This window comes from Humulus lupulus, chromosome 4 (genome assembly GCF_963169125.1).
Source record: "Humulus lupulus chromosome 4, drHumLupu1.1, whole genome shotgun sequence".
In the NCBI taxonomy this organism is placed as follows: Eukaryota; Viridiplantae; Streptophyta; class Magnoliopsida; order Rosales; family Cannabaceae; genus Humulus; species Humulus lupulus.
In genome coordinates this window covers 22,010,614-22,036,896 of record NC_084796.1, presented here as the reverse complement: position 1 = coordinate 22,036,896, position 26,283 = coordinate 22,010,614, and the positions used below count along the sequence as shown (strand labels likewise).

The following is a 26,283-nucleotide window of genomic DNA, read 5'->3' as shown; positions in this document are numbered from 1 at the left end:
ATTGAAGAATAAGCAATCATCTATAATCTCTCAAATTGTATAGGCCATGTGAGGAAACATAATGATGAAGTCCTTGTTTTGGAAGAATTATTAATAATGGAGCCACGAAAACCATCAGAAGCATCTTTTCTTTCTCTCTTTTTGCATCTTTCTAGTGTTTACTTAGATGCGGAATAATCTATTCAGTAAAAGTATTTGGTCTCAAATGATTATATTAAAAGATGTGTATTTATTTAACAACAACCAATATGTACATACATATAAAACTAATGACTCAAAATTACAAGTAATTTAACCCCATATAGGTGCCTTTCTTTACCAAAACACAGACCAAGGCAACCCTCTTCGCCTAATGGGATTTTCTTACTTTTTCTCTTTTACTCATACAAGTGATTCATATTTTAGAACCACACTATATGGATTACCTAAAAGAAAAACTTCCCTTTACAATAAGTGAACTTGAAAATCACTCTTTTCACACTCTAAAAAAGAAAAAACACAGTTCTCACTACTCAGTACTTCTACTATGACTACTGACTACTCTCATTACACAACCTGTAGCCCCTCAAGCCCAATTTCTCTCTTTGATCCGCTTCTTTCCTCCTTGTGGTTAAGGACAAAGAGGATATGGTTTTGGCCGACACCACCTTTTTCACTAGTAGCTTCCATCTTAAATCATCTCTCCTTTTCTCTTGGAGCATTTTCAACTTGAATTGCCTGCCCAATTGCAAAAACGACAGATCTCAATCAATTAATGTTGCACAAGAGTTGGTAATCAAAAAATCATTAACAAGAAAAAGATAAAATCCCCATGAAACGACAAGTGATTTGATTGATAATTGTGTTGATCAAAGGCCTAAAAATCATGATATTTCTTTATATGGTGACCTATCATTATTGGTTTCTCATTTCCAATCAGTTCAAACTATAAGATATTTTTTATAAAAATCTGCCAGGTGGTAAGGGCCTGGTGTACTACGTGTGAAAAAGAAAGGAGATTTTTGTTAGTACCAAGTAAAGTGCGCCTTGTTAATTTCATCTTAGGGTCACATTTATTAACCCAAGATACATCGTATTATGTCCTGTTGCTCTCAAATACAAGTGTGACACACAATCAACGAATTTGGTTGATCCCATGGGATAAGGATATAAACCTCATCTAGAAAACAATTATGTATATACCCAAATAATTTAAATCTACGGCCTTAGCGATTATGACATACCAACAGCCCATTTAAAATATCAGGGAACAGAGAACAACAAAGTGATAAGCTTTCTCCATTGCAATAACCTAAACTCAATTATTTAAAAAGTAAATCCTAAACGTGAACCTTAAAACTTCTACCAATATTAACCACGAGAATAAGAACTTTCCAGGTCATAACAAAAAAACAAACAACACCAGCTACCAAAACCAATTATATAGACTACACTAAATGGAAACAAATGACCCTGTACTGACTCGAAATCCTTCCAAAATCAAACGTGCCCCATCAAATATTCTGGAACATTTCTATCATAAACGACAAAAGGATTCATAAAAAATTGAACGGTTCTTTTATTGATTCGTGGCCAAAACAGACACACACACAGGTGTCACTAACTATATTCATTGTACACCCACCAAAAAAATAGAAAACAATATCATATTCATATTATCACCAAATAACCATATTAAGCCGACTATATATTTTTCTCTCTTTTTTTTTTTTCGTTTTATTGATGCTGTCCTAACTATCATTATAACCAGTCCCAGTCAATAATAATAACAACAATAACAATATTAATAGAATTTAATTTAAGTACCTGCAAAGAGGAACTCTGCATGAATCGGAATGTTCACAAATCGAAGAGTGAAGCCTCAGAAGCTGCCACATCCTTTTGCAACGCAAGCAGCCTTCATTGACCCTTTTCTTACACGTGGCAAAGTGATTGATCAATTGCTGGAGACCTTGGCACGTGGAGAATTTGCTACACGGGCCTTTCTTCTTCCCGGGCACCATGTCATGTGGCCCAACGCTTGTGCACCCTTCTGTACATATGTGCTGTAAACACTCCATAGCCTCGCTTAGCTGTAAATACAAGCTTTGTGTTTCCCTATGCTTTCTTGACTTCTTCTTCCTCTGTTTCACAACAAATTTTATTCATTTTTAGTCACAAATATCAAACCAAGATTATCAAATTAATCTGGATAATTTATTTTAAGTTCACATTTAAATTTGGTAAAAAAAAAGTAGTTAATTATTGTAAAATTACCTTTTCGTCCTCGTCAATGAATTGCAAGATGTCGAGTTCGAGAAACGGATCGTGGTCTTGAAGGAATTTCCAGCCTTCGGTGGCTTCAACAGCCTTGAAATGAGTGGATACGAGTTTCATGCACTTGAGGTAAAGATCCGGTGAGTCGCAGAGCTTAGCCAATTGGAGGACGTCCACCACATTCTCACTGGTCAACCGTTGACCCAAGTTCTTAGCGCATTTCTGTTTCAGCTGTGGCACCAGGTAAACGTGCGACAAAGCCAGCAAATGAATTCCATATAACTCCAGCTGCTCCTCCTCGCACCTGAACACAACCAAAAAGGGTATAAACGTCATTTCACAACATAAATCTCAAATCATTAACCCTTATGTTTCAAGGAACGTTCTTTTGTTTGTAAAGAACAACCGTAGAGAATCTTTCTTCCGTGAAATAAATAAAAACTTAATCAATTAAAATCATTTATCAACGACGTCGACGAGGCTAAAATTGTAATTAGCAATTACCTCGACGAGTAGAGGAAGCGAACAAACGAAACGACGGCGTCTCCAGGAACGCCGAGGATCCGAATGACTCTTTCGGAGCTCCGGTTCTTACGTGGCTGCTCAATTATACTCTCAAATACAGCCGACACCGAAGCCTTTTATAATTTATAACCAAAAAAGAAAGAAAAAAAATCACTAACTTTTCGTAAGAATTGAATGAAGAAAAATTCGATGAAATTGTTAAGAAAAAAGATGTGATTTTTCGTACCAGAATGCTAGAATGCGCCGGGATTCTTAGTCCGTCAGATGTGAGAATACAAACATCGGGCTCCGGCAATACCCGGGGCGGATCCGACTCCGTTGAAGTGATGTATTCGTACAGGTCGTAAGCGATTGGACTGGTTTTCATTGTGACAGTAGAAAGAAAGAGAAAAAAAGAGATGTAGAGAGAGATCAGATCAAACGGCGGAGATTTAGCGAGTGGTTTGGTTTTTAGGTGAGCCGACGGTAATGGAGGACGATAGTAATGAATGGGTTTATGGGTTGTGTCTAGCTTTATAGATGAAGGAAGAGAGAGAAAATGACACCAAATAACGGAGGAGATCTTTTTATTTTCTTTTTTAATTTTTAATTAGGTTTAATATTTTGTTAAATAGTTCTTTTTATTTGTTTATTTATTTATCGTTTTGATAAATTCAGAAGAGATCTACCATTGACAGCTCAGCAATGATGATACAAATCTACTGGAGGCGACGCGCTTTCCTGGGAAGTGGGTCAAAAACACTTTCTTCTTCTTTTTCTGAAGGTTTGGAGAAATGAAATGAAACACGTGCTTAAACTAATAGACCACAGACGTGGAAGTTGGTATGTAATATACATTGGTCTAAATAATTATATCATAACCATAATTTATGGTAGTCAAAATCCAAATTTTTAGTTTTCTTTATGAATTTTAAATTACTAGATTCCTTTTCTAGTTCTGGAGAACAGGATGAGTATATTATATACAAAAATATGAATATGTGTTTATATATTGTTGAGTCCACAAAAAGCAAAAGCAAAAATATTGGTCAAATTGAGGCAAACAAAACAAAACAAATAATAGCTTTAGCAAATTTATGTTATACATATATATATAACATTGTTATAAAATATTTTATCTATTTTATTCTTTTAATCTAATTTTTATTTATTTTATAAATTATAATAATATTAAAAAAAAACATAACCGTTCTTCGCACAATCATTTATTTTTTTTAAATAAATATTTTTATTAATTTAATTAATAGTATTATTAATCAAATTAATATTAGGGATATACATGCTCATATTTTTAATTGTTAAGATATTTTGGTTTTTAATTTAAATTTTCTTTTTATTTAAAAAAAAGTCATATAACATTTTCTAATTTTGACATTGTCATTTAAAATATATATGACGATGAAGTTTATAGTTATTATTTATGTTTTTGCCAATTAAAAAAAATTAATATTTTATTTAACTTTAAAATAATAATAGTAAATTAATTAACCACAAATAAGATAAAAATAAGATGGTTATATCAATTTTATTATTTTTCTATTTTTTATTCATTTTAAATAATAATAATAGTAACTAAATAAAAAATATATTAGAACTCGCAATATTGGAGATGGTGGAAAATCTTTCGATTAATGATGCTACAAAATCTATTCGAAGATTTATCGATTAACTTATACTTACTAATTTGTTAAAACTTTGATGTCTCTTTTTTCTCAGCCACCTCCAACATCGGATAAACATCTAAAACATGATAGAAAAATAAGATGAAGATGTTAGAATATAAAGATCAATAATTTAAAATAAAAACTTTAAAGATTAACAAACATTAATAATTGAATAAATACTCAAACTTTAAATCAATCAAATTTGGAAATATGAATTGAAATTCTTTGAAAATTGAAATTGAAAGACCGAGTTTAGAGAGAATAAGAGAAAAAAAGAAAGAGAAATTAGAGTAGAGGAAAATATAAAATTAATAGAGAACGTTTAGAATATATATAAATTCACAAAGAGATATTTATCTATAGTTAAATAATAATATCTTATAAATATCTCATTTAAATTTAAAAAATTATATTTATTATTATTATAATCTATAAAATGAATAAAAAAAATTAGATTAAAGGAGAAAATAGATAGAGTGACTTGAAGAGTTTTTAGAATGTCACATCATCTCTTTGATGCTCTCTTTTATATATATACTAGAAAACATAGTTACGCGCAATTTTTTCTAATGATTAAAAAATATATATTTTTAAATATTTTTTGAGATTGTGTGTAAGGGATTCATTTTCACCCTACACATATAACATGCTCCTTATATGGATACGTAAGAGCGTCTTGACTGTAATTTTCTTTTTCATGATAATGTTCATTATATAGCAAGCCTCCTACAGGTTTTCAAAAAATTCTGAATAATTAAAGTTCCAAAAGTAAAATTCAAACTACTTGTTGTACGTGTGCTTTTATTTAATATTAGTATTATTTTATACGCTTTGAGTTGTTTTTTTGTTTATTATATAAAATTTTTATGATTTTTATATTTTTATGGTAGAAAATTTATAAATCACGACCTTTTGCACAATCATTCTTTTTTTAAAATAAATATTTTTATTAATTTAATTAATAATGTTCTTAATCAAATTAATACCACGTGTAAACATGTTGATATTTTTAATTGTTAAGATATTTTGGATTTAAATTTGAAATATCAAAACAATAAATCTTGAAGATAAATGTCAATTTATATATAATTCATTTATTATTATAATTATTAAAAAAATAGTTATTTCTAAATACTTTATTTAAATATTAATAAAAATATTTTTATTTTAAATTTGAAATGTCAAAACAATAAATAGATAATTACAGATGGAAAATTTTGAAATAAATGTCAATTATATATAATTATAAAAAAGATTATTAAAAAATTAGTTATTTATAAATAAATTAAGATATTTAAAATTTTGAATTTGAAATATGAAACAATAAAAATATTATCATGAATTGGAAAATTTTCAATATAAATGTGAATTTATATATGGTTGATTTATTATAATATTTATTAGAAAACTAGTTATTAATAAATATTAAAAAAAAAGTTACGGAAAAGGCATTGCCGTTATTGATGATTTTAGATATTTTGTTTTTTAATTATTTAATAATCATAAATAAAATAAAATAAAAAATTTAGAAAAATTAGAAATAGTTTAGAGATTTTGACTTGAATTCTCATTTTATTTAAAAAAAACGTGTGACATTTTCTAATTTTGACATTGTCATTTAAAATATATCTAACAATGAACTTTATAGGTATTTGTTTATGTTTTTGTCAAATAAAATTGCTTCAATTGGATTATCACATTATTGTCAAGGCAATGACACTATCCCAGATTTTGATTTATTGATTATTTGAGCTTAGGAACAAATGAAACTTGAATAGCTTAATTCTATAAAGTCAAGTTTTAAGATTTTTTTTGCTTCCTATTATTAAGTTCATTATGCATAGAGACTGTTTACTACATTTAGATTTGATTAATAGGATTTATGGACACGATTATTGTTTACATTTTATGGCAACTTTCTAAAGGGAAATTTGATAAATCATGCTTACATTAGCTTAATAATTAAAATTTGAACCAAAGTTAACCACCATATGATACAAATGCTCATCTTTCATTTAATACCAAAAATACCCCTCTCATAACAAAATCCCATACCTTTCCTCTCTAAAATCTTGCAAGAAAGATACACATGGGTAAGTGATTTTCTTTGATTCTTGTTGTTGTTGGTTATTTTTATGATTTAGAATGCTGTTTAGATGTTGGATCTGTAGTTTGTTGGTATTTTTTGCTGTTTTTTGGGTGAAAATCGTAGTCTGTGAAAATCTGCGTTTTTTTGGGTTCCTTGAGTTTTTTCTAAATGCTCGATAGTGTCCGATAGAGACCCGATTCAGGAACGATAGTTGTTGAGTTTCAAGGTTAGGGATGAGGTCCGATGGCCACCCGATGCTTGCCCGATATGTTTGTTTACCCGATGGTCATTAAGGTTCGATGGCTACCCGATGGTTGCCCGATAATTATTTTCAATCTACACACCCTTTTGAAGTACGATAAAGGATCGATAGTAGTCCGATATATGCCCGATAGTTGTTATAAAGTTAATGCGGACATATTAGTACGATTGCACACGATGGTACCTGATAAGGGCCCGATGCTTGCCCGATAGTACGATGGTACACGATAGTGATAAAAAAAACTTAAATAAAAACCGTACCTTTCGGCTTTTCCCCTGCCCATTTCCCGCTCCCTCCCAAAATTCTTCACTCCCACAAAACCATCGAGCAACATAACTACTCTCACCCGACGCCTCTCTCTCCCTCACCCACGCTCACCCGACGCTTCTCTCTCCCTCACCCGACTGTCGGAAAAACCCCCACCGGAGACGAAGAAAAACCAAGCCCCAACCCCCACCGGAGACAAAGAAAAACCAAGCCCCCAACCCCCACCGAAGACGAAGAAAAACCAAGCCCCAACCCCCACCGGAGACGAAGAAAAACCAAGCCTCACCGGAGAAGAAAAACCGACACCCCATTACGCAAAAATGTCTAGGGTATGTGTTTTTTTCAATTTCTTTTCCATTAGAAAATGTTATAGTATGTATTGTTGAATTTGACTGTGTGAAATCTGATAAACCGTAAAATTTTGAAAAAAAATTCTGGGTTTTTTAGAGGTACGATAGGGTACGATAGTGGGTCGATAGGGGTACGATAGTATTTGTGTTTCTCATAACTTCAGGTTGAAGATGAGTGTACGATAGTGGTACGATAGTGGTTCGACGTTGGTACGATAGTTTTGTGTTTTCTGATAACTTGAGGTTGAAGATGGAGGTACGATAGGGTACGATGTTAGGTATGATGTGTGCCCGATGGTGGGAACAAATGGTTGTGTTGTTATAATCCGATGGTGTACGATGTGAGGTACGATTGTGCACGATAATGTTATAGTTCCAGTTTTTCATTGGTGTCCGATATGGTGCGATAGTGTCCGAAAGTTGCTCGATAGTATATTGCAGAATATAAAATTTGATGTTTTTTTTTGTTATTCTATTTAATTGGGTATTTATTTGTTTTATGCAGAGCTTAAGACCTCCACAACTGATAGTTCCAGTAGAGGAACATTTTACGGGACGTATCACTTGGCGCGGCAGTTGGTACTTTCCAAAGATTAAAGCAAAATTTATACAGTGTGGTTTATTGGATAGGGTGAAGGAATCCCCTTTCAAACAGTTCTTCATGGCGAAACCATTAAATTTTTCTGGTGCCTTAGTCCATCAGTTGTTGTTGCACAAATTCAGAGGGGAGAAGACTGACGAAGTCCAGTTTTATATTGGGAAAAAAAGATGTAGATTTAGCCAATTGGAGTTCGCTTTAGTTACTGGTTTAAATTTTGAGGCCGGGCCGTCTGAAGCTGAGATTAAAGCGAAGACCACTTCGGATCAGTTGATTCTTGAGTACTTCAATGGTCATTCCCCAGTGAGCATAGGGCAACTGCACAGAACTTTTGAGAGTTGCCAAATAGTTGATGATGTGTACAAGATGGGTTTGTGCTTATTAGTTGAGGGTGTTTTGAAAGGTCGTGAGGAGAAGTTGATGGTTTGGACTGACATGCTGAAGATGGTAGACGACGTTGACTTCTTTTTCCAGTACCCGTGGGGGAAAATATCATACCAGAAGTTGTTACAAACTTGTCAAAAAGACTTTGTTGAAATGAAGAAGCATTTACAGAAGGAGGCCAAGTACTATATTTATGGGTATGCTGCAGCATTGCAGTATTGGGCTTTTGAGTCCATCATTGAGTTGGGTCAGGATTATGCTGTGAGATTGGGCCAAGGCATTCCAAGAATAATCAACTGGCAGAGCAAGGAGAAAGTAGAGATACACAAAGAGCAACTTATTAAGTTGTTTGCCAAAAAGGTGAGCTTTTACTTTACTTTTGAATGTTCTATATTTTTTTCTAGATATGCAATTTTATGGGTACTGCACGATAGGAATACGATAGGGTACGATTTGAGTACGATTATGGGGTTATTTTGTGGTTTTTTGTCAACTGTTTGAAAATTGGCTAAGGGGTACGATTTGGTACGATGATGGTCCGATGGGGGTACGATATGCATTCTTTATTAATGTAGTTGTAGAGGTACGATATTGGTACGATGTTGTACGATGATGGTACGATAGTTAGCAAGTAATTCTCACTTACGGGTACGATATTGTTATGTTATGGGTACGATATGGGTACGATAATTGCATGATATGGGTACGATATGGGTACGATATGGTACGATTGGGGTACGACAATTACTTATTTTTTATATTGTTTTGCTTTCCAATCTAAATATGCATTATTTTTTGTGGCAGTTGACAGTATACCCCTACCTGTGTGCCCGACCTGCTGAAGAACAGTATGTGGGGACCCTTACAGACAATGAAGCCCCATTGTATGTGGACATGGGGTTAGAGGAACTAGAGGAGGGTCCCGATGGACAGCCTACACAGGAAGCCTTACAGAGCCAGGCTGAAAAGCTTGCTGAAAAGTTAGCTGAGCAAGCAGAAGCAACAAATATTTTTAAGGAGGTTCCACCAGCTCAACCTGAGGTTCCCCCATCAACACCTCATGCCAGCACCTCCTCCCAAGCTGAGCAACCAGGCTACTCTATGATTTTGGCCAGGTTGGAAAAGGTTGAAGGGCAACAAAGTGCCCTTATTAAAGGTCAGTCCGAGATCTTGGGTCAATTGCAGAAGCTGATGACAATGATGGAAGATCTTAGTAGGCCAGCTCCAGATCCACACCCTCAGTCCACTGAAGAAGGCCCTCAGTCTCCTGTAGATGAAGACATTCTCCCTAACGATTACAGACCTGATGATGTAGATGATCACATTTTTCGCACACCAGAGGATATGCAAATTACTGTAATCGGAGATACTGAAGATTCTGAAGTACAATTCTTAAACATAGCTCCACCAGCACCGGAGAAGAGGAGAGAAAGAAAGAGGCCTAGGTGGTTCGATGAGTACACTGCAATGAGGAAAAGGAATAAGAAATCGAAGACAGCAGTGAATGTGGATCCATTGAGGGTTGTTGATGGTAGCATGCGCCATGGGGTACATCAGGGAAGACAAGTTCCAAAGCATGAACAATGCTTTGATGCCTATCCGATACGAATGCTAAGTTATCAACATCACCAATCGCTTGTTTCAACTTCCTCATGAAATAGGTCCAAGAGTCGTGGTTCTCACTGTCAACTATTGCGAAAGCAATCGGAAATATGTGGCTGTCTGAATCCAATGCCACGGCACACAACATTTGGCCACCATACCTAGTTTTCAAGAAGGACCCATCAATACATATAATAGGTCGACAAAACTTGAATCCCCGCCTACAAGCACCTAGAGAAAAAAAGCAATACTTGAAGCGACCCTTGTCTACCTTGAAATCAGTAATGGAATCGGGATTGTTCAACTGCAGCATGTGCAAGTACCCAGGTAACTTCGAATATGAAGCTTCAGGCGTACCCCTAACTATGTGGAGTGCTTTCTCTCTGCATCTCCAAGCCTTCTCATAACTCATTTCGATCCCGAAAGAATTCTTCATATCTTCTCTTATTTTGGAGGCTAAATAATATGAACCGTTAACTGAGAATTTATCCTTGATCAGTTCGGCAACTACCAAAGGTGATGCTTGACGGTTATCTTTTTTTCGAACATCGAGGGAACATGTGTGTACATTTTCAAATGCTGTCACCTCGAACATGTTAGAAAGTTGCTTCTTCTTCCCTCTTAACCTCCACCCACAATCAGGATCCTTGCATGTAATGTACCAAACATCAGTACCAGACTTCTTAACTATAAAGTCGAATCCCTTCTTCATTGCAAACAAGCCAGCAACCTTCTTTAAATGTTCCTTGTCTCTGAAAAACTTTCCTAAATGAATCTCCCCGCCCGATGTGCCACCCATAGATATATAGTGACTATTATCCTCAATGTCTTCTCTTGTAAACATCTGAGCTTTGAATTTACTATAATATGTCGAAGAAGAGAGTGGATCACTAAATTCTCTAGCATCATTTGTTCCGTCTGGACGACTACTACTAGTACCAGGTGTTTGGCGATCTTCTCTACGGGGTCTACTTCTACATGTTGTTTGCCTCGGTATTTGGTACGACAGTGGACTCAGGCTCAAAGCTTGAGAACGGACCTCTGTTTCTTGGTTGTCTCTTACATCTTCATTGCAATCAAAATCAGCATCAGGTTCAGGATAATCAAGAAAATTGTCATTGCCCTAAAAATCATTTTCAGGGTCAGGACAATCAGGAAAAACATCATGAAATGGCATCTGTGCTACATGATCAACTGTCGGTATGAAAGGGTTTGATTCAGGTACAGCAGTGGCTACCAGCACCTCCGGATTTGTTTCTGGAACATAAGTCCCAACCTCACTACGAGTATCCTTAACAGTACTTGGTGGAGGATTACGATCAACAATGATATTCTTCTCCACCAAAGTCACAAAAAGGGGAACAAATTCATCTGACTTCTTCAAAAGCATTGACAAATATAAGCTTACACCCTTGTCATTCCTTATAAGTTCAGGCCGATACATTAACCCTTTCATGTACTTATAATTCACTTCTAATTTCAGGTCATATTGCACTTTGTCAACCTCCAGCTCTGAGTACAAAAGTTCAACAAGTTGTGAGTAAGTTATGTCTTTCTCCAACTCGAACGTTAAATTTTCGGCTCCATTAAAAACCCAATCTCTACCTTCACGCTCCCAAACACCATTATACATTAAGTACGCGAAAAAAGTTGACCCTATCATGTACAAAGAAAAAAAAAATCAGTAAATGGCAACAAAATGTCGAAATTTAGTTCAAATGTTTTGGCATCGTACTAGTATCGGCCCATATCGGGCGGTATCGGGCAATGTTTTATTTATGTTTTTGATCACTTAAAACACTAATATCGGGCAAGTATCGGGTAACATCGTGTACCATCATACTATTAGGCCCGCAGTAACTTAATAATAACAATCGGGCACATATCGGACTACTATCGATCCATTATCGTACTCAAAAGGGGGTATAGATTTAAAATAATAATCGGGCAACCATCGGGTAGCCATCGTACCTTTATAACAATCGGGTAACCAAACTATCGGGCAACCATCGGGTTGCCATCGGACCTTCATCCCTAACCTTGAAACTCAACAACTATCGTGCCTGTATCGGGCCTATATCGGACACTATCGGGCATTTAGAAAAAAACTCAGGGAACTCAAGAAAACGCAGATTTTCACATAACACGATTTTCACCCAAAAAAACAGCCAAAAATACCAACAAACTACAGATCCAACATCTAAACAGCATTATGAATCATAAAAGCAACCAACAACAACAAGAATCAAAGAAAATCACTTACCCATTTAATCTCTTCACTATGAGCAAAAATAACACAAAGCCTGGTGTTTCTCCTCAAACAATCCACAATGTCCGAATGTGTATCTTTCTTGCAAGATTTTAGTATAAAAATCTTGTGTGTAAAACGTATGGTGAAGAGAGAGTGAGAGAGAATGTATGGTGAAGAGAGGTATGGTGAAGAGAGGTAGAGAGGAAGAGGGAGAATAGAGAGGAAAGGTGTTATGAGAGGGGTATTTTTGGTATTAAATGAAAGATGAGCATTGATATCATATGGTGGTTAACTTTGGTTCAAATTTTAATTATTAAGCTAATATAAGCATGATTTATCAAATTTCCCTTTCTAAATGTGCAAATGTGTTATTGATCAGTGGCATTATACATACTTGTTAGTTTTAGAAGTTGGTAGGTGTGATAAGTTATTATATATTATTGCTACTAAAAGATATTACAATACATATACATATATTAAATTTCTTATGTAACAATATATTTTGATGGGATGGTAAATTTAGATTTTTTCCATTCTATTTACTCGTATCGCTTTCGAAAAAAGGGAAGGATTATTGAGAGAGATTATAGGTTTTTGTATCATAATTGTACCAAAACTTCATATATAATAATAATAATAATATATTTAATAATATTCATCGAGAAAAATATTTAATTAGTTTGAAAAATAATTATTTAAATTTATATTCATATACAAAAAGATATTTTTTTATAAAATATCTTTAATTTAAAAAAAAAAATCTACAAAAATAGATATGAACATATTATTATAAATAAAAAAATTAATATCTTATTTTAAATAATAATAAAAAGTTAATTAACCATATATAAGCAGATAAAAAATAAGATGGGTAGATTAATTTTATTATTTTTTATTCATTTTAAACAATAATAACAATTAAATAAAATATAAATATATTGGAACTCGCAATAACTTCCACACTATTTGAAATGGTAGAAAATCTTTCGATTAATGATGCTACATAATCTATTTGAAGATTCATTGATTAACTTATACTTAATAATTTGTTAAAACTTTGATGTCTCTTTTTTCCCAACCACCTCCAACAATATCTCAATATCACCCACACAACATAAACACCCAATAATATCTAAAACATTATAAAAAAATAAGATGAAGATGTTAGAATATCAAGATCAATAATTTAAAATAAAAACTTTAAAGAATAACAAACATTAATAATTGAATAAATACCCGAGATGATTGTGTTATCATTAACATTTAAATCAATCAAATTTGGAGATATGAATTGGAATTCATAGAAAATTAAAATTGAAAGAATTTAGAGAGAAGAAAAGAAAAAAAATTAGAGTAGAGGAAAATATAAGATTAATAGAGAATGTTTAGAATATATATAGATTTACAAAGAGATATTTATCTATATAAATAATAATATCTTATAAATATCTCATTTAAATTTAAAATATTACAATTATTATTATTAGTATAATCTATAAAATGAATAAAAAAATTAGATAAAAGAGAAAATAAATAGAGTAGTTTGAAGAGTTTTCAGAGTGTCACATCATCTTGTTGGTGCTCTCATTTATTTATATAGATATAGATAGTAATTTAAAAAAAAATGTAAGTAATTACATATTTTTTTATTTAAATAAGATATTTACAAGATATTATTATTTACTTGATTTATTTTACACATTTAAAAACTTAAAATTGCTCGAAAGTACTTTATCTATTTTCTCCTTTAATCTATTTTTTTTATTTATTTTATAGATTATAATAATATAGTAATTTAAAACAAATGTAAGTAGTTACATGCTTTTTTAAATTTAAATAAGATATTTACAATATATTATTATTTACTTTATCTATTTCACATGTTTAAAAAAAATTTGTTCCAAAACACTTTATTTATTTTCTCCTTTAATCTATTTTTTTAGTCATTTTATAGATTATAATAATGTAGTAATTTAAAAAAAATGTACCATACACGTTTTAAAAAAATATGTAGTTACATGTTTCTTAAATTGAAATAAGATATTTACAAGATATTATTATTTATTCATCTATTTTACACATTTAAAAAAAATAGTGATAATAAAAAACAAAAAAAAATACGTAACTACTAACGACGCCTATATAAATTAATACATTCAAAAAATACATTTTATAAATTAATGTAGTGATGTATTTTACATAAATGTTGTTTTATTTTAGATATATGTGTTTTAAAAATGTAGTTTAAAAATAGCATCTATCTATAGATAAAAAAATGTAACGAGCTATTAATTAATACTTAAATATCTAACTTTTAAAAAAAATAAAAAACAAAAAGGTAAAAAAAATTAATTCGAAACTAAAATATATTAACAATTAAAAATATCAATAATTGTACACATCAATATGTATACACATAATATTTGATTAAAACTTTATTTAAAGAGCTATTAAAACGTAAAAAAATTTAAATTCAAAACCAAAATATTTTCATGGCTTCGTGGCTTGGCTCTCAATTACTCAAGTGAGTAATAATCAATAATTCAAGTTTCAAGGTATTTAATCTTTCTCTATATATGAATATATATATGTATATATACAAAATGTATATCTAAAATTGTTAGTTTGTGTTTATCCTTTTAATATCATTTCCAAGTGTACCAGCTATTACACCCAAATTTCAAGAATTGAAATTTTGATCTCGAAAGTCAGGCTCGTAAAGTGTGAGCTCGAAAGTAAGCAAACTTGCCATGAGATCAACATTAATGATAATTGAGTTTGACAATCTCGTTCAATATTAAAACGTCAACGTCATAATTGGTAAGCCCGGAACCACGTGGTCTCCAAAGTGTTTCGAGGTTACAAGACAAGCTCGAAGCTACAGTGACAAGGGTTCAACACTTGTTTAATTTTCTTGATCTGTTTGTATTGGCATCAGTCAAGAAGGTTCGAGCCCTAGAATTTGCAAGCTCGGAGAAGACGACTTCGATAAAGTTACTTGATAAGACCGAGGGAAGCCGAGGTAGCGAGTTCGTGATGATTTGCTGATCTTGAAGATATATAAGTCAAATATTCGAGATTGATAGCCTAGTGTGAATACAGTTATTGTTTGACAATCCCTATATCTAGGGGATTTGTTGTAATATGTTAATAAATCCCTAATATCAAGGGATTTATATGTGTATTGTATATTTATACGCATTTAATTGTATTAATTTTAAAATTTGAATCATAACCTCTAGAAATGTGAGGGGAGATATTCTGTAAACCATTCTATAAATAGATTGGAGAAATTTATTTGTAGACACACTGAAATTGGTACTGGGAATACTCTGCCGCATTGCCTCCAAAAAGCTTTGAGAGAATTCCATAGTTGAATAACATCGAACCGTGAACTAGGCAGATTTTAACTGCTGAACCACGTAAAAAATCGTGTTTCCTCTTTATTTTTCTAATTTTGTGTTTAGTGCTCTTCATTTCTAAGTTGACAAAAAACGGCGTCAACAGTTTGGTGCTTTCATTGAGAGCCATTAAACAAGACGTTAGCCTGTTTAATCAGAAAACCTCCCGAGTCATCAATGGCCGCCGCAAATCATCCAAGCACTGGTGGGCGACCATTGCCCCAAATACCAGAGGAGCAAACTCCTCATATCGAAGACTATCCACGACGACTTGGAAAGCAGCCCATGGCTGACCTAGGCCCTGAAGAGAGGAGTGATTCATCCAATTCTCAGGGGCCACCTGCTCCCAGGCATGATGAGGATTTATACTACAATCCTGAAAGATATGTTCCTATCATGGAACTTGAAAATTGCCAAAATTGAGAAAATAGTTGGCGAGGCAACAAAGCGCAATGAAGAATTTTCCAGGCAGACTGCTGTAACCCAGGCACCTCCCCGGAGACCTAGAGGACGTCCCCATGGGAGCACAGCTGTCAGGAGGGTGGAACAAGTAACGCAACAGGATTAGCCAAGGCCCTGGAGAAACACCCGGGCTGAGGCCACTGACAACCCAACTGTAGAGTTGTCAGCAGGGACGATTAATAACCAAGTTCCTCTAGTAACTCGGAACCTGAATCCCGAGGCTGCAAGAAACAACCCAGAACCTGTCTGGGCAAGCTCTGGGTCGTTTAGGCCCAACAATGGGAGACAACCACCATCGCCCATAAGGCATCCACCATCACCAATAAGACACCCCTCACCAGTCTAAGAGGTCCCATGGCCTACACCATACAGACCATCTCGCAGTGGCAGTCGGGATGGAAACCGACAGACCAGGCCTGGACAAGGAAATGAAAGGGAGGCTACCTGAGAGCACAGAGCTCCTCAACCTACAGGGAGCCAAATTTCAAGGTCACAGTCTGCTGGGGGAAGGAGACCAGCAAGGAACCCACCTCGTAATCATTGAGCCTCACAGCCAGAAAGGGCTGCAAGCAGAAGCTCGGATTACACTCAGACCGTGAGCATTTATAATACTGAGCATAGACATACAGGAAATCGGGGCAATCATCCTGATTTGCGGGATCATCTTAACCATAACCGGGAACGAGATAATCCCTTGAACCCTGATTTGCGAGACCATCTGAACGGTCGTAAACAGTCAGCATATAACCCTATGCTGAGACAAGGGACTTGGGTTGTTATTAACGATAACCGGCTCCCTCAAGCTCATGCTCAAGCTCAGGCTCGACCCCCAGTGGATCTGGTCCAGGATAGGATTGACCAGTTGGAAAGGGCATTCAGGCTCTTGCAAGACGAGCGAAGCTGAGATAAGGCTGAAGAGTCTGAGGAGCTCAAGCCTTTTGCCACGTACATTTCTAATACCCCATTTCTAAAAGGATTCAGAATACCTCACGTAGCACCATTCGATGGAAACTCAGACCCGTACAGTCATTTAAGCACCTTTAATACCATCATGCGAGCCAGCAATATTGGCTACAAGCTCAGATGTATGCTGCTTCCAGCTACTATTACGGGACCAGCAAAAAACTGTTTTGAAAATTTTTGAAGACATTCGATATTGTCCTGGGATCAATTAGCAAGAGAATTTAAAAAGAAATTCAAGGCTATGGTTGGTGTCAGGCCCGAAGCCTCAACCCTAACCAATGTCAGACAATAACAAGAGGAGTAACTAAAGAGTTACCTTACAAGGTTTAACATAGAAGTGGCTTGAGCCCGAATTGTCAATGATAGTGGCCACTAGATGGCCGTTACAGCCGGTATTTTACCAGGGAGTCCCCTTTGGGAAGATTTATAGAGAAAACCCATTAGGTCACTAACCGAGTTCAATCGAAGGGCCCATAGGTTTGTCAATGTAGAACAGGCGAGGTTAGCATTAAACCTGACCTATCAGCCCATAACTACAACAACAAACATTAACTCTGCCTCGACCTCGGCGGCCCCATCAACTTTGAAACCCTCCGAGGATAACCCTTCTAAAAGAAAGAAGAACGAAGGGAATAACCCTGATGCTGATGGAGGGAAAAAGAAGAAGGGAGATAAATACTTCTCCGTTTACACAATGTATTCCTAGCTCAACGAGACTCGGGAAACCATATTTCTAGCCAATGAAAATTAGGTACCGTTCAGACGACCTGACCGCATGCAGAATCAGAAGGCGAAAAAGGACTCAAATAAATACTATAGATTCCATAGAGACACTGGACACACAACCGATGAATGTCGACAACTAAAGGACGAGATCGAAGGCTTGATCTCGAGAGGATATCTCGGACAGTATGTTAGAAGCCGAAATTCCAACCAAGCCTCAACAAGTCAGAGGGCAGCAACTGAACAACCTGCCCAACATAATAACTCCCGAGTTCGGGAGGATGAGCGACCCCCTCCAATTGATGGAGAAGATGTAGTAACCATCTCGGGGGGACCTCATATTGCAGTTTCGGGCAAGAATGCCCAAAAGAGATATGTTAACGAGCTCAAGACTGAAGGTGGTTCCCCGTACGAACCCGAACCACGTGCTCCAAATCAGCAAAGGGTTGAGACTCAGCCCATCAAATTTATTGAAGTGGATGCGTCATACGTCTAATTTCCTCACAACGACCCCCTGGTCATTACTCTCCAGCTCGTGAACAGGAGGGTATGCCGAGTCCTGATTGATAACGGGAGATCGGTTAATATTCTTTACAAGGCCACTCTAGAGAAGATGGGACTCATGCTTCGCAATTTGAAAGCATGTACAACGATGTTGTACGGTTTTTCAGGAGAAGGGATTGCCTGTACGGGGTCCATTGAAATCCCTGTGACCTTGGAGACTATCCAGTCTCAGTAACCAAGATGATGGAGTTCATGGTAGTGGACACCCTGTCGACCTACAACATACTGCTCGGAAGACCCGCCCTGATTAGGCTAGGGGCAGTATCTTTTGCCAGGCACCTGGTCATCAAGTTCCCTACTTCTAGTAGCATCGGGGCGTTGAAGGGAGACCAGCTCGCAGGAAGGGAGTGCTACAACATTTCCATGAAAGGAAAGAATCAAACAAGTGCGCAGACACTTGTAATTTTTTAGAAGACGGATAGACCCGTCTTCAAGATAGATGAGGAGATCGACCCCAGTGTAGAAGAAAGGGCCAATCTTGAACCTCTGGAAGAGCTCGAGGAAGTGACGCTCAAGGAAATGGATGCCACAAAGGTGGTAAAAGAGGGTAAGAATCTTTCTGAAAAGGCAAGATGTCAATTAATTTTCTTCTTGAAAGAAAACCAGGACGTGTTTGCATGGTCACACTCGGACATGGTAGAAATCAGTCCAAATGGCATAAGCCATGCACTAAACATTGACAAGAGCTTCTCCCCAAAGCAGCAAAAATGAAGGCTCCTGGACAATGACAGAAGAAGGCCCTCAAAGAAAAAGTCGATAAGTTAAAAGCAAATTGATTCATACGAGATGCCTTTTATCCGGATTGGATTTCCAATCCAGTGTTGGTCCCGAAGCCCAATGACAAATGGTGAACCTGTATCGACTACTCAGATCTTAACAAGGTGTGCCCTAAAGACTGTTTCCCCTTACCTTGGATAGATTATCTCATAGACGCCACTGCATGTCACGGCATCATGTCATTCATGGACGCTTATTCTAGATATAAGTAGATTTCCATGCATGCGTTTGTACCAAGAACATACAAGCTTTGTAACCGATAAAGGGTTGTACTGCTACAACGTCATGCCTTTCGGGATAAAAAACGCTGGAGCCATATACCAAAGGTTGATTAATAGGATGTTTGCTGAACAGATAGGAAATAACATGGAAGTTTATGTGGATGATATGCTAGTCAAATCTAAACATAACGATAATCATGTGGATGATCTCGCATAGTGTTTTACTGTACATCATAAATACAACATGAAACTTAAACCACAAAAGTGCTCATTTGGAGTGTCTTCGGAAAAGTTCCTTGGATTTATAGTGAATGCACGGGGAATAGAGGTTAATCTAGACAAGATTAAGGCATTAATAGATATGCCCTTACCTCAAAAATATAAGGATGTCCAGAGCTTAACTGGACGAATGGCGGCCTTAAGTAAGTTTATCTCGAAATCTCCGAACCGATGCCTTCCATTCTTCATTCTTTTAAGAGGGGGAAAAAAATTTGAGTGGTCGGAAGAGTGCGAGCTCGTGTTTCAAAACCTTAAGAAACACCTCGCTAAACCACCAATCTTGTTTAAACCTATCGCAGGAGAAATTTTGTATATATACCTCGCTACAATCGAGCACGCAATTAGTGTAGTGCTAGTGCGGGAGGAGAAGAAAGTACAAAAACTTGTGTATTACGTTAGCAAGAGATTACTGGGGGGCAGAATCGAGATACCCATTAATGGAAAAACTAGCTCTGAGCCTGATACATGCATGTCGAAAGCTCCAACCCTACTTCCAAGCACATCCTATTCACGTGCTGACTGACCAGCCACTGCGACATGTTTTGTCTAGACCAGAAGCGTCTGGAAGATTGTTAAAGTGGGTTGTTGAACTCGGGCAATTCAAAATCACATATCACCCAATAACAACTATCAAAGGATAGGCCCTAGCGGATTTCATTGTTGAGCGTACCGGGATCTCAAATGACGAAGTTGTAACCCCAACCCGAGAACTGTGGAAACTTTATGTCGATGGATCTTCTAACGAAAACGGATCAGGGGTAGGTATCATATTAATTACCCCAGCAGGAAATCAATTCCACTCAGCTTTAAGTTTTGGCTTCGAAGCATCAAACAACGAGGCTGAATACAAGGCATTACTAGCCGGACTACGAATAGCCAGAGAGCTCAAAGCAAAGGCTATACATTGCTATAGTGACTCACAGCTAGTGGTTAACCAAGTCTTGGGTGAATATTAGGCTCGTGGCATAAAAATGGCCACGTACCTAGAGAAAGCAAAAAAATGCACACGACGTTTTGAATTCTACGTTGTAGAGCAGGTCCCCCGAGAGTGAAATTCAAATGCAGATACATTGGCCAGGCTCGCGACAACTAACGAGGCCGATACACTGAATGCGGTCCCCGTGGAGTTTCTTCCGACCCTGAGTATTAGCGAGCCTGACGAAGAAGACGTATGCATGATTGACTCGCAAGCAACCTGGATGACCTCAATAGTTGACTACCTCGAAACCGGAAGTCTCCCAACAGACCGGAACGAGACTAGGAAGTTGATGTGTCAGATCCCAAGATACACTATTGTGGGAGGAAGGTTGTATAGAATATGGTACTCTATGCCATTACTCTGATGTGTCACTCCAACCGAGGCAAAGAAATTTTTGGCAGAAATCCATGAAGAATTTTGTGGAGACCACACTGGGGGGCATAGTCTATCCAAAAAGGTGATACGACATGGGTATTTCGGGCTCACAGTCAAGGTAGTCTCATTCGAATATGTCAAACGATGTGATAAATGTCAACAGTTTGCCTCAGTTCCATGAGCTCCACCTACCGAACTCACCATTATGAGCTCCCCATGGCCATTCGCAGTATGAGGAATTGACGAGTAAGGTACGATGTGGTTGCAGTCGACTATTTCACAAAATGGACCGAAGCTAAACCATTGGCCACTATTACCTCTAAAAAAGTCTTAGACTTTGTTGTAAAATATTGTCTGTCGATATGGGATGCCTAGAAAAATAATATCAGACAATGGAACCCAGTTCGACAGTGATCTTTTTACCCATTTCTGTGAGAAAAATGGGATAATAAAAGTTTCTCCTCCGTGGCCCATCCCCAGTCAAATGGCCAGGTCGAAGCGGTCAATAAAACCTTAAAGAGCTCCATAAAGAAAATGTTAGAAAAGGCAAAGAGGAAGTGGCCCGAAGAGTTGCCTCAAGTCTTGTGTGCTTATAGAACCACAACACGTACTTCAACGAGACACACTCCCTTCTCCCTAGCTTATGGATGCGAGGCCATGTTGCCTATTGAGGTCAAAATCCCTACAATATGGAGCCATGCATACCATCAAGCCTCGAACCAATCCTAACTCGAAGAAAGTCTAGACCTCATTGAAGAAAGATGAGATAAAGCCCAATTGAAAAATGCTGCATACGAGCAACAAGCTACTAGATACTTCAACAAGAGGGTTAGAGAGAGAAAATTCGGATTGGGAGACTTGGTACTAAGGCGTGTATTTTTAGCTACACGAGAACCGTCTGCCGGGGTACTTAGACCTAACTGGGAAGGACCTTACCAGATTGAGTCCATCATTCGACCTGGGGTGTACAAACTAGCAATGCTTAACAGAGAGTTGATGCCGCGAGCTTGGAATGGCGAACAACTACAACCTTATTATCAATAATGTAGGAGTTATGTTTTCATTGCGACCAAGCATGTTTATTTTTTCTGCTTTTTATTAACCAAAATTCTCAGTTTTGTTCAAAAATTGTATTCTCTTTTAATGTTATAATTTTTGCAAACCCTCTTAATTTAATAACCTATGATCACACTCATAAGATATTAAGGGGGGCATAAGTGGTATATGAGTCATACCATAGGTTTGAAAAATAAATAACATAAAATAAAATGTCTGGATCATTAACCCGACATGAAAGTTTATAAGTGTACACACAAGCTAAAAATGTCTAGACCATTAACCCCACATAAAAGTTTATAAGTATACACACAAACTAAAAATGTCTGGGCCATTAACCCGACATAAAATTTTATAAGTATACACATGAGCTAAAACTGTTTGGACTTAACCCGACAATAAAATTTTCAAGTGTATGGATCACTAACGAAACACGAGCTAAATTAGTTTGGAACAAACCAACCTAAGCGACAGATAAAAGAAGTTGGAATTTAAAACCAATTGTGAACTAAAGTCGATTCCAAGGTTGGAAAGTTTTGCAAAATAAGTCTCGACCTCGTAACCTCAAGGATATACTCGAGGATGAGAAAAAAGGGACTAAGAAGGCAAGGTATAACTAAACTATTAAAATTACATACCAATTAAGTACTTTCGAGTACATGGTGAAAGTAAGGTTTGACCTTGACATTAACAAAGTTGAACACAGATACTCTAAATAAAATTATGCATGAGTGCATTGAAATCCGAGCTTAAATCCAATAGATGCATTTGTAAAAATAAACAAATATAAAATCAGGTCTTTAATATAACGCGCTCGAAATATTTCGACCCAAAAATGTAGAGCATAATATTAAGGCAAAAAGCTGAAAATAAAATTAAATGCATAAAAGACTTTAGAGCTAGAAAACTGTATGCATAAAGATTAGTTACTATTTAATAAAAATAGCTCTAAATCGAGTTATATATTGTCTTCGTCCCAAGGTCACATATATAAACAAAATTACAAAAGTTTAATGGGACGCATCCCATGATCTCGCCTTCACGAAGTAGACGTTTTTCCACCAGCAGCACCGGGTGCCTCCGCCGTCTTCTCAGCTTCGAGCTTGTTCTCCTCTTCCTCAAGTCAAGCTTTCCATTTGTCAACGAAATCAGCCTCTAAGTTGTCTAAGAAGCTGGTGTCGAGGTCAGGATTTTTCACCCAGATTCGATACATCGCCATGTCTACGGTGTGATATTTCTTGGTCTTGAACTCCTCAAGAAGACGGGCCTTCTCACCTTCTATTATCTTGAAGGTTGCCTTATTTTTCTCCTCCAACTTGGAGTTCAGCTCTTGAAGTTCCTTAAATTTTGGAGTCTTTCTCCTTGATCTCAAAATTCTTGACCTCAACTTCTTTCAAGGTCACTGCCATCGTTGACTCGAGATCAGACACTTTCTGGGCAAACTCCAGGGCGGCCTCCAGCATTAATTCAAGTTCAGATGCCTTCAGTTTTGCTGCTTTGAGCTCATTCGCGAGCTTCAGCTAGAGGTCCTTGGCCTTTTGAGCATGTGCTCGGCTCGCAGCCACCTCGTTCTTCAACTTAAAGTTGTGTTGAACAAATGAAGTGAATGCCTGTACACAAAAACAAATACGAGTTATTAAACATACAATGTAAGTATGTATAGCAAGATTATAGTACAAATGACTTACCGAAGTTAGAAGCTTGCCACTCTTGTCAAAAATGGTGTTGGTATCGCGACAGGAGGTGAGAAACTCCCATTGAGGGGTGCCAAGTTTGCTGAGACTTTGGCCAACATAGGATAGGACATCCGAGCCCAGATTGATTCCGTGTGACCCCGCCGCATCATCAAGCACGTACTCGGGGACGTGAGTTGAGATCGACAAAAGTCGTTCCCGTGTAGGGACTTGTCTCTTTGGGGCATCAAGAGTTTGTTGGGGGACTCGAATTGGAGGAGGAGGTAGGGGTTTGAGGGCGCTATTGGCTCGATTTTGGTAGCTGTCCCAATCTCGCAGTCAAGGTCAGCAGCATGGTTCGGGCCTTGAACAACCGAGACTGGAGGGACCGCCTCAGATCTCTTGAGTACTTTGGAGGGACGCCCTCCTCTCTGAGATGCCCTTGGGCGTTTGCTTCCCTTGGCCACCGAGGGGCGGTTAAGCACATTGTCGACATCAAAGTCCATATCACCTGCAAAAAACACAACTCACTTTAGTGATCGAGCTAAGGTTACTAAAAGAAGCAAGACTAAGGATAAAAGAAACCTAACTGGTACTTTCATCTGAGCTTGAGCTTGGCGACCAAGAGATCCCCCTATCTTTTGAGGATGTTGGGGGAGTCCCATCTCTATATGTAGGAGATAGCCTTGAGAGGTCTCTATATATGCTGGTTTCGTACTGAACGACAACCCCAGACTATACATAGTTTGATACTGACCTAACTAGCTATCAAACCTACACACTCTATAATCTACCCAAGACCACACATAAAAATTATCCCTAGGATCCGGAAAGAGGATCACTACATCGTGTTTGTGCTTAAGCATAGAGGGAGACCACATGGAGGAGCTTAGCACTACTTTAACGCCATCACTCGAGCTTGGTGAGGCTTCGTCTCAGGCTTTGTTGCCCGAGGCAGGCCGATCGCGATGGCAGACCACAGGGGCACGAGCCCGCGAGCTCGAAGACCTCCGCTTGGGGGGAAGTTTGTCACTGGGAAGCGGCACGTGGTCCCACTCAGGTACTTGCAATAAGCCGATTCATCCATAGACTGGCCTTCCTCTAAGAGGCCACAGGCTCAAAGCCGGTCTTCATGGAGATGGTAGGACATGGATCTCCGACCATAGGGCAGTTGGAGCAAGGCTGCCCTATGATCCACCATCGTTTCTGATGGGGTGGGGTGGGCGGTGGTAATTGGCTACAGGAACAACTAAGTATCAATATCCCGAGCCTAACTAATAAAAAAAAAGGGGAGGGATAAGTGTGGAAAAGTACTTATGGATACGTTGAAAAGAGTAAAATCTGGAAGGGGCGAGGCCGTCCGTCCAGAAGAAGGCAAGCTTGAAATTTGGGGGATGATTTGGCATATCCTCCAAGAGCTTTTTTTCCTTCGGGTAGCTTGATAAATAATAAAATCCATCCTTCCACGAGCTCGAGATGGGTTGCTTTTGAGGCAAAAGAGATATAATATCTCTTGAGATGAAGGCCCTTCCCACTTCAGCTCGTGGTATAGCAACCTGAATGATGATAACACCCTGAGGGAATTAGTCTGGAGCTAGAATGGGGTGAGCCCAACAAAGTCCAAAAAATCTTTGAAGTATGATTTAAGGGGTAGCAAAGCCCCTACTTTCATATGCTCGCGACTCCATGCGGCGAGCTTGATTTTTCCGTCAGGATTTCCATCTCTCAGGGTGAAGCATCTCCGTTCGTTCGAAACCGTAGGTCGGCACATTAGGGTGCCCGAAAGCTTAAGTCTGTGGTAAGCCAGCAGCTCGGATATCTGGATAGTAGAAGTGACTGAGCTCCAATAGTGCTCAGCCTCGAAGAATTCCTCTTTCGAGGTAGGAATTGAAGCGGCTTGGGAAGTGGAAGGACGTTGTGAAATATCTTCCATCAGTGAGAATGAAAGTGCACCAAGCTCAAAGGCGATGGTGACTTTGAGCTTGGGATCTTGTGGAATTGGTCTGATTTTGGGGTTCAGATCTGGGTAAACCGCGACTCAGAGTATTCTTCTCTTTCTCTCTTCGACCTCGTCGATTTGGCGTCGAAACCGATCTCAGATATCTTCTTGTTCGCACCTTTCTCTATGCTCGCATATCAGGCGCTAGTTTCGTGTGAAGGGTGATTCAGGACTGAGAGTTGATGGGAAGTAAGGAATAGCGAGCTCGGTCCCCCACCGAGTCTCAGAATACTGCGACATCTAACAAGAAAGAAAAGGGTGAGGGACCATTATATAGGAAATCACAAAGAAAATATAATTTTGATGATTTGAACTCAAAAGTTCGAGATCACAAAATTACCTCAATCGAGACTGAAGTTTCAAAAGGGTAGGATGAACTCGAAGGTGATCCCCAAACTATTGTAAAGTTCGGGCTTCGAGTGTGTACTCACACGATAAAGTGGGGAAGTGGTTACCAGTTTCAAGGAATCCCGAATTTTCAAGGATAAAGCTGACAGTAACCCAAAAAGGTGATATTTTTGGGATTTGTGTAGTTCAAATCCTAAATCAAAACCCCTATTTCT

The 26,283-nt window shown here is 37.3% G+C and overlaps 1 protein-coding gene across 1 annotated transcript; it reads right to left on the bottom strand.

Annotated features, from left to right (window-relative positions):
• Window positions 1–209: 209 nt before the first annotated feature.
• LOC133830165 (BTB/POZ and TAZ domain-containing protein 1) lies at window positions 210–3,278 on the bottom strand. Its single transcript, XM_062260092.1, has 5 exons — window positions 3,008–3,278; window positions 2,761–2,894; window positions 2,257–2,560; window positions 1,807–2,123; window positions 210–717 (listed from the first exon to the last, which is right to left on the bottom strand). The coding sequence occupies exons 1-5, from the start codon at window positions 3,146–3,148 to the stop codon at window positions 531–533; spliced, it is 1,083 nt and encodes a 360-aa protein (XP_062116076.1). The 5' UTR covers window positions 3,149–3,278; the 3' UTR covers window positions 210–530.
• Between the last annotated feature and the right edge of the window lie 23,005 nt (window positions 3,279–26,283).

Excerpts from the sequence above, each read along its gene's own strand:
- LOC133830165 (XM_062260092.1), bottom strand. The coding sequence starts at position 3,148 with ATGAAAACCAGTCCAATCGCTTACGACCTGTACGAATACATCACTTCA. Across the intron at positions 2,895-3,007 it reads CGGCGCATTCTAGCATTCTG|GCTTCGGTGTCGGCTGTATT; the intron begins GTACGAAAAATC and ends AAATTATAAAAG. Across the intron at positions 718-1,806 it reads TGCAGAGTTCCTCTTTGCAG|GCAATTCAAGTTGAAAATGC; the intron begins GTACTTAAATTA and ends GCAATTGGGCAG.